The sequence below is a fragment of the Phalaenopsis equestris genome, unplaced genomic scaffold, assembly GCF_001263595.1.
Source record: "Phalaenopsis equestris unplaced genomic scaffold, ASM126359v1 Scaffold000251, whole genome shotgun sequence".
NCBI lineage: Eukaryota > Viridiplantae > Streptophyta > Magnoliopsida > Asparagales > Orchidaceae > Phalaenopsis > Phalaenopsis equestris.
Genome location: NW_018164693.1, coordinates 1,745,649 through 1,754,665, shown reverse-complemented (window position 1 = coordinate 1,754,665; position 9,017 = coordinate 1,745,649). Strand labels below are relative to the sequence as shown.

General features: G+C 34.7%; 1 protein-coding gene across 1 annotated transcript; it reads right to left on the bottom strand.

Annotated features, from left to right (window-relative positions):
* Window positions 1-3,111: 3,111 nt before the first annotated feature.
* Window positions 3,112-7,411, bottom strand: LOC110024289. Its single transcript, XM_020724168.1, has 9 exons — window positions 7,180-7,411; window positions 6,640-6,716; window positions 6,360-6,519; window positions 6,040-6,113; window positions 5,108-5,695; window positions 4,090-4,683; window positions 3,793-4,005; window positions 3,546-3,692; window positions 3,112-3,366 (listed from the first exon to the last, which is right to left on the bottom strand). The coding sequence occupies exons 1-9, from the start codon at window positions 7,205-7,207 to the stop codon at window positions 3,112-3,114; spliced, it is 2,136 nt and encodes a 711-aa protein (XP_020579827.1). The 5' UTR covers window positions 7,208-7,411.
* Window positions 7,412-9,017: the final 1,606 nt, after the last annotated feature.

The following is a 9,017-nucleotide window of genomic DNA, read 5'->3' as shown; positions in this document are numbered from 1 at the left end:
TATATATATATATATAGAATATCAAACATAGAAAATGTAACTTATGTCAAATATATTTTCTTATTGTTCACACAGAAGTAGTTGATTAATTAAAGATTTAGTGCATTTTTATCTGTTTATAGTGATTCTCTGTCTCCATTTAACTTTGTATCTTAATCAATTCATTATGCTAATATATGTTTACACTATACCAGATATTCAGAATTATTTGATTATAACAAAATTTAGGTTAACTAATTCATATCAAACATAGTGATTATGAGGACATTTATAATGTTTGTAGAGGTTGCATGTTATCATTATAAATCATTATGATTTTTTTTCTTTTATTTCAGCAAAGTGAACACTCGATCGAACATAAGATTTAGAAATCAAGCAAATTCTCATAAAACAATTCCAACAAAATTTAACTTAATCATACTTAACAACTGTCCAATTGTGAAATTTTTTTGGGATTTGTAGAGAGCTGATAAAGGCTTTTTATGCCCATGTCCTGCTTTTCATAACAACAAATATCCTTTTCTTTCTTTTTTCTTCAAGTTGGAGGATGTAATGATGAAGTTCAAAGCACATTTATAAGAACATTTTGAAGAGACATTAATGTGTTTATTAAGAAAATCTCTTCATTTCTTGTGTTATCTCACATTTTTCATATATTTAGCAATGCTTTTCTGAACGATTTTATCGTGATATTGGAGAGTTGGATTGTTTAGTCATATGACAATTTTTTCAACAGCTAGAGGAGCAAAGTAGTTTAGCTTGCTGTAGCAGGTGATTGATGTCGTGCCAAGCAAGAAAAAAGCATAGATCAAGATATAAGCCTATTGGCTGCAAACTACATAAAAAAATTTTAGCCTCTCAGTTTTAATTATTGCAAATATACTTAAATTTATCATTTTTACCTGTGAACTTATGTATTTGATTAATCATTTACCACATTCTTGCACTTATATGTAATAAGTGGCATTTACATACACACCACACAAGTTTTGTTTAAGAAAATCATTTTCATGTGACAGTCTTGGTAGATATGTAAATAAATGAGAATTTATTCACTAACCACACAAGTTTTATTTCAGTATTAACAGTAGTCAGGGACATTTACATACATACCACCTAAATCCCACGTATTTACACACATCTAACACCCATACCACCCAAATGTTTCATTTCACATAAAAAATACCACCATTTTAACTTCTAAAAAGTAAAATACACAATTCCATGCAAATGTAAGTTGGTATATATGTAAAAGGTAAAGTTTTGGTGTTGGATACAAAAATACATAGGACTTGAGTGGTATGCATGTAAATCTTCCTTATTGCTATTCATTATCAGAGCTTAGATGGAGGAAATCTACCGGGACCTCTATTTGGTTTTGATATTCAACAGTCATAACAGATCATAAGGTTCAATGGGACCTATACAGCTAAATTTCTCCACAATTTGGCTGCTTCTATATCACCTGGGTGCTAGCAATCATAGTTACTTATGGGGAATAGCTACAATAATTATAATTTGTCTGTTTGCCTTGAAATTTGCATACTTGTCTTTATTTTGCTTACCGTATATGTAACCACCAACTTGTTCCTTGTATTTGTATTTGAAACGCTTGTTTTGGTACAGTTGGGTTTGGTGCACAGTGATTGCCTTTTATGTTTACTGCAACTTTGCCTATCTGAAACATCAAATGTTCAGATGGCAGCTAGCCAGAATTTCCTGAATATTAGTATATATAGAAATAAAATTTCTATGCTTCATCAATGATAATTGTGTAATATTCTCGATCTGCAAATCAGCCGATGCTAAATTTTATGTTTTTTTTGCAAGGAGTGATCAGAATGAACAATAACAAGCAAATGGCAAGCTTTGATTCAAGTTAGACGCATTTTTTCCTTGAAGTTGAAAGAAATGTATTCTCGAACTTCTGCAAAACTCTCCCAAAAGGAAAACAACACTTGCATCAAAATATAAACAATTAGATATAACTTGAAGATTCTGCCAAAGAAAGAGAATATTTACATATATACCACACATTTCTTGGGTATTTGCATACTTAACACCTGAACATTCATATTTACATGCATACCAAAAATACCACCATCGCCATCTTTTTAAGAGGGAACACACATTTTCATGCTTAGATTTGACACTATAATGTTACAAGTGTAAATATCTAATCAAACTATAGAAATGTAAATACATAAGAATAGTATTGTACCTATATATGTATATATATATATCAATTATATATATATATATATATATATATATTACCGCAAGAACATTCATCCCGAGAGAAGATAACAAAAGTAAATTCTAGTATCTCCTTATTCTCTAAGCCTTCATAGGTACACATCATTCAAACTGACTTGAACCACACAGCTACAAGGGAAACCAACATCCTTGAAAGGCACACCGCCACACAGCAGCACAAAAAACTGAATCATATGGCCCTAAATGGCAGTTTTTGTAGATAAAAATTTCAAAACAGTTCTTGAAATTTAGGTTCAGGAAGAGTTTAAGAGTAAGAAAACACAGAAAACGGAACAAGAAAAGCATTTGGCCATTAAACTCCTGCATTGCATCGAAGACTATTATATGACCTGTTTCCAGATTCAAATAAGTACAAAGGCAGAGAAGGCCTCTTTACAAAACTAAAAAGCTACATAAAATGACTCAAACCCAGAGACTCGCACCCCAAACACTTAAAAGCCATAAAGCACTAAGATGGCAAATAAAAACAAAAGAAAAAAAAAGCAAGAAAGAAAAGGAAACAAAACAGCAAATACATTAAAGTAAAAAAAAAAAAAAGACATTCCATTCCACTAGCAAATATTACCTAAAATGCAAAACAAAACAGGCAAGTATAGAAGAAAGGGCGTTAGCTTCTACCAAGTATAGCAAGAGTTCACTACAAGTGACTCAGAACAACACCAAACTGACAAAGATGATCCCAACTGTATCAAAGAGCCCCAATTTGATCTGTTAACAGTGCAGCCATGGAAGATTCAGATATACTTGAGCTGTTGAATACTTGGCATCAATCAGCAAATGCCGAAACAAAGTTTCAAACAAAACTGAGGCTGCTGTTGTTTTGAAGGTTGAGACTTAGCAGCCATTTGAAGCACCGTTTGTGGTTGTTATGACTCGCTTTTCCGGCACCGGTCTTGCTCCCTTGGTGGCATCACTGGAGACTGCAGGCAAAGCACTGTCATCCGCTAGCTTCCGTTCACCAAGGCCGGCCGAATTAACCTCCTTCTTTAGAACTGTGACTGATTCCAAAGGTTTCTGCAATCTAGGGTTTCCATTGATCCCTTCCTTGCCCATTTCATCCACCGTTTCTGCTGGTTTCAAATCAACAATCTGACAAAAGCAATCATAAAAAGAGACAAATTTCAGAAAATAGCACTTCCATGAATCATGGTCGCACAGCTACAATAAGAAGTTCGTTCATATTTCAGACCAAATATCTGACAAAGATTGAAAGGAGGAACAATGCACGAAGAAGAGTTTGAGGCAAACAAAAGAGAACTGAAGTATACCAGCTTGCTATGCTGTAGCTGTTTAGCCCTCTTTTCTTGCATAACCTTTTGACGATTCTCATAGAAACCAAAATCATCCAAAATGGATGTCTTGCTTGTATGCTCCTTGAAAATCTTAAGCATTTGATTACCTTGCTCAAGTTTCACCTGCAACAAGTAAAACATAAAACAATTAAAAAGCAATAGAATATTAGGGGGTTAAGAATCAAATACTAGGCACATAAAAGCTTTAATTAACGTTTTGTACCTCCTGAGTGTCTCTGCTATTAGTGACGGGTTTGTTGTCATTGCTCTCGATTGCTATGTGCTTCAGAAGATTGTTTGGTACATCTTTTACAATATGCCACTTTACACTGAAGCAACCATTCCACTTATCCTGCTGCCAGTAATCCACCGTCTTATTAAAATCCACAGGCCCAACCATTTCCGCAACACCGACAAACTGACCACTTGTATTTACCTATCATCACCCAATTCAAAAATTTGATAACAAGCACTAAAACAGGAGTCGTTAAAATTACTATGAAAATGATTTCACTCTTACAGAAAAGAACAAAAACACCGGGCATTCAACTGTCATCTCCTTCGCCTCCTTGTAAGCTGCATCGAGTTTCTTGTTACCATTGGGCGTGCTGGCCCAAACATTGTATTTGATACTCTTGTGAATATCATCTTCGCTATACGACTTTATGACGAAAAATTTGGCCACCGTGTATTTATCAGAGAAATCAGCTCTATTATACTGTTCTTTGCCAGGTACAACACTGGGATCCTCCACATTTTCATAAGGAGGAAGGCTCTGCCCTTTAGCTGCAATTGTAATTGTAGTTACCGGAGCCTTGTAATAATTTTTAAAGCGGTTGGCTCTCAGTCCTCTGTTTAATTCGCTTAATCCATCACCATTATCATTTTCGAATCCATAATATCCATTACCGCGGCCTCTAGGCTTGTATTTTCCATCCACAAACATACCCCAACGACCGTTAATTCTGGAGTCGTAAATATTCGTTTCAAAAGCATTTCCGGATCTAAATGCATTGCCGCACTGTCCATTCGTCCGGTTCGTTGGGTACATCCTGTTTATGATACCGTGAGCGGTCGGCACCATACCAGGGGTTGGTCGTGGAGAATGCAAACCCTGCAATGTGTTAAACACACGAGAAATATTATGGATGGTACGAGAAAGCCCAAAACAAATTGGTAATGGAGAATTATGAATGAGAGTAGGAAGCAATGCACAAAAGCTATATAATATGAGTTGCCAATGCTGGTTACACAAACGGAAAACTTACATACCTAGCACACAATTCTTATGAATTTATATATCTTACACCTAAAGTTTCATATTTACATATATTGCACTTTGTTGTGTTAAAACTACACATAAAAAGGTGTTGTTGCTTTACAAAATGCGATAATATTGCTATATTTTATTTGATATTAAAGATTTGAGAGTTATACTTGTAAGTATGGAAGTTTAGGTGTGAGACATGTACATACATAAGATTTGTGTGTTACGCATGTAATTGCGCCTACACAAATATACGATAAAAAGCAAATACCATGAGTTGGGGGACGGAACGAGCATTCTGATTTCGTAATGATGCGGAATTAGCATTATTCGAAGCAGTTGAAGATGCAGCATTGGTTGTAGTGGATCTAACATGAGCATCAGAGAAAGTAGATCCATCAAACCACGGAATGGGCGACCGCATTCCATCAAAATTGAATCTTGGATCTTGGTACCCAGGAGAGGGGTGACTGCCGAGTAAATAACCTCTACCATATGAGCCATTCGAAGTAAAGGTTGAATTTTGCTGATTTTGTTTTAGAGATTGGGGCCCACTGTTCCCGGTAACACTAACATTATTGACCCCATTTGAATTTGATTTTGCAGCATCTACAGACACAGGAGCCGGATCTGCAACAGAAGGTGAATTAACTTCTGCCTGAGAAGTAGGAACGTTGTTGGACGAGTATGTTCCATTTGGGACTGCTTGGGGCTGGAAATATGGAGAAGGATATTGGTAATGTTGGGTGCCGTACATTTGGCTGTCATGACCAAGAGGCGGAACAGTAGAAGCAGAAGAGGGATAAGCACCATAAGGTGTATATCCATATCCATGGTGATACAAATCACCATAAACTCCCTGAATACACTAATAAAATCAGTAAGTTTAATTTTCCAGAATTAAAAAAAACAATATAAACAGATGATCATAATCAAACTCTTCTTATCATTACATTTAAACCACCCAAATATTTCATATCACATAAAAAATACCACCATTTGTAAATGGAACATATGCCATATGTAAATAAATCTTTCTTAATTTTTATGCTTGAATGCGGAGAAGTCAACACTAACATATTAAAGAGTGCAATGAAAAGTTAAAAATCAGCCTCAACAAAACAACAAGAAAGAATTTTGCATGAAAATGGCAATAATAATAAAGTTTGACTGAAGGCATATGAGTGTGGAAAGGCTTCTTACATGTGGCATCTCCACTCCTTCAGGGCTTAAATATCTAGAATACTCGTCCCAATCTCCCATCGAACCATCATAACCTCTGTAAGAATAAGCTGATGAGCAACATTCTAGAAATAGTCAATAAAGTTTGATACAAGAAATAAAGCTTGAACAGCCAAAAACAGCTCTGCACTTCCATTAAAAGAGCTTCAACTTTAGGCAATGGGGCAAGTAGTTATAACTCATTGAATAAACTGATAATTAAGAGAAATGAAACATATCATTAACAATCATATTAATTACCATAAAAATCAAATAATGACCAAATGGGAACTAAACGTCACCTCTGTAATAATAAGCTGACGACGGATAACCGTTATGCAGATACCAAATATTATGATCCATGTACTCCGGAAGAACAGGTGTTACAGATCTCTCTGATGAAGGAATCTGAACCTTCGGTGCTTCCACGCCATTTGCTGAACCATACTGAATCCCTGTTGGCTGCCCAGTGTAACCATAAATCGTCAGAAATTCAACATGGAGCTATATATCAACGTTCATGGAGATTACAAGCTTGTGCTTGTGCTCTCAAGAAAACCAAGCTCAGCGGAGCAGCTATACCTTCTTAGCAACCTCAGGAGCATCATGAGTCTTGCTCTTGGATTCCAACGTTAGCTTCTGCAGCAAATCTGCAGCTTCTGTAAGAAAAATAATTAAGGGCCAACACATCCAGTAAGATAAGATGGGCGGCAATGAAAATCTGTAAAAAACCCTATCAACTTTCCTAATTCCGCTGGCATATCAAAAGAATCGATTAAGCAGAAAAGGAAAGTCAACAAAATATGAAAACCATAACGCAAGTGGGAAAAGAGCCAAAACAAACAAGGAGATTGTTCTCCCCAAATCAGACGAACTAGCATGAAGGATTCAATTCGAAAAGTCCAGAATCAAAACGAAAAAACTAAGCTTCACCAAAAAAAACTGCACATCTCCAAACACAGGCGTTCGATCTGCAACAATTCCTTACGAAACCTTGCAAAATAGAGCACGGGGGGAATACTAATAAAATTACACAAGTCTAATTCAGATCCAATAAAACCACAACCACAAATAAACAAGAAAATCCGGAAATATAGCAGCAAAAGCTGGTGAAAAGGATACGATCTGCAGCGGGGGCAACGGCCGCCATAATCGGATCTAGCGCAGAGGACTTGAGACAGAATCGAAACTGGATATCAAGTTGGTGTAGGATGATAGATCGAAACCTTAACACCAGGGGAAGAAGATGGAACGATGGAGAGTGAGTGAAGAGTTGAAATTAGAAATATCAGCAAAACCCTAGGAGCGAGAAAGAAGAGCTAGCGCCGCCACAGGAGATAGAGAGGGGTTTTGGTCGTGGAAAACGTTGATTCAAATAGCTCCGCGGCTCCGCCTCCAAAACCGGATTTTTTTTTTATCCCGCAACTTTTGCAGTAAAAATGTAATTACGGCTGCCACCAAAAACCCTAATTTTTAGCGCATCATTAGATCTCCGCCCCTAATTTGGACTCTGTAGCACATAAAAAACTGGAACTTTTTCGCTAAGAAAAGAATCCACGAGTAATATTGAATTTTATTGTTGTAAACTTTTTTTTTTAATATTTGTAATTTTTCATGTGTTCATAAATATGGGACTTTTACATACATACCACCAAATTACAATGTAATTACATATAAAACACCTCAACTATACTTTTTTACATTTATAACATCCAAATTTTTCATATCACAAAAAAAATATTATGTAAAAATTGAAATTTATTAGACATAAAAATATGCATTAATCAAGTGGCATGTATGCATATTTTCCAATAAATGAAAAATAAAATTTTGACAATAGATATATAAATATATATAAAAAATAAATGTTCGTATATCTTTAAAAAAAAAAATCATGCAAATAGGTCAAATAGGTCATTTTGAAAATGAGTATTTAGTTATTTATATTTTTATGCATTATAATTCTATTAAAAACATAATAACTATTTTCTAAGCAAAATGAGCGCTTAAATTCGAATAACTGATTGTATTATTTCATTTCAATCAATGCGCTAAGAATTCAGAAAAAATATTTCATCAGGACTCCGCATGTAGAGTTACGTGCGGAGTCCAATGAAATCACGTCATGTGGAGGTCATAGAGAAAAAAAAATTTGGCCCTGTAACACGGGAATATTCATCCCGTGTTATTCGAAGTTATTCAGGTGTTATTATATGTTATTCAGGTGTTATTGTGTTATGTGAATATTCCCGGTGTTATAATAAAACAATAATATATCAATAACACTTGAATAATATACAATAACACCTGAATAATACACAATAACACCTGAATAACACATGAGGAATATTCTTTTGTGTTATCAGATAGATTTTACTTTTTTTTTATTGTCACAACCACGTGACGTAATTTCATTGAACTCCGCACGTAACTTTACGTGTGGAGTCCTGATGCAATATTTTCTCAAGAATTCATGCATTGTTTATTTTTATGTTTGATTCAAAGGTTAAAGTGACAATGATGCAGCACCTGAGTTACATAATGATTAGTATCGACTAATCAAATCTTTATAAGTTAATTAATATAGCTTATGAATTTTTCTAATGAATTAGCTTATAATGATTAGGTATTTGACAATTATCTGTTTGAGTAAAAAAGAAATATATTAAGCTAAAGTTATGATATTATTGTATGAGAGGCAATCATGTCTGCAAAGAGTAGAGCATATGATTTATGATTGGAGGAATATGTTCATGCATCAATCAGCGGGAACAAATAGAACAGAAAATAGTTTATACAAAAGACTAGTGTGCAAAACCTATATATGACCTTCTCCAATTTGAGAAGCCTCCACTAACTTAAATATGTAATTGTAATTAGTTGAATGTGCTTAATAGAATGCAACATTAAATATAAATAGCAAATATATGAATGAAGTCCTATAATCCATGAATACATGA

Bases quoted from the DNA above. Each gene is read 5' to 3' on its own strand.
- LOC110024289 (XM_020724168.1), bottom strand. From the start codon at position 7,207: ATGGCGGCCGTTGCCCCCGCTGCAGATC. The intron at 5,696-6,039 runs GTAAGAAGCCTT...TAGTGTATTCAG, and splicing joins AAGGAGTGGAGATGCCACAT to GGAGTTTATGGTGATTTGTA. The intron at 4,006-4,089 runs GTAAGAGTGAAA...GGGTGATGATAG, and splicing joins CGGTGTTTTTGTTCTTTTCT to GTAAATACAAGTGGTCAGTT.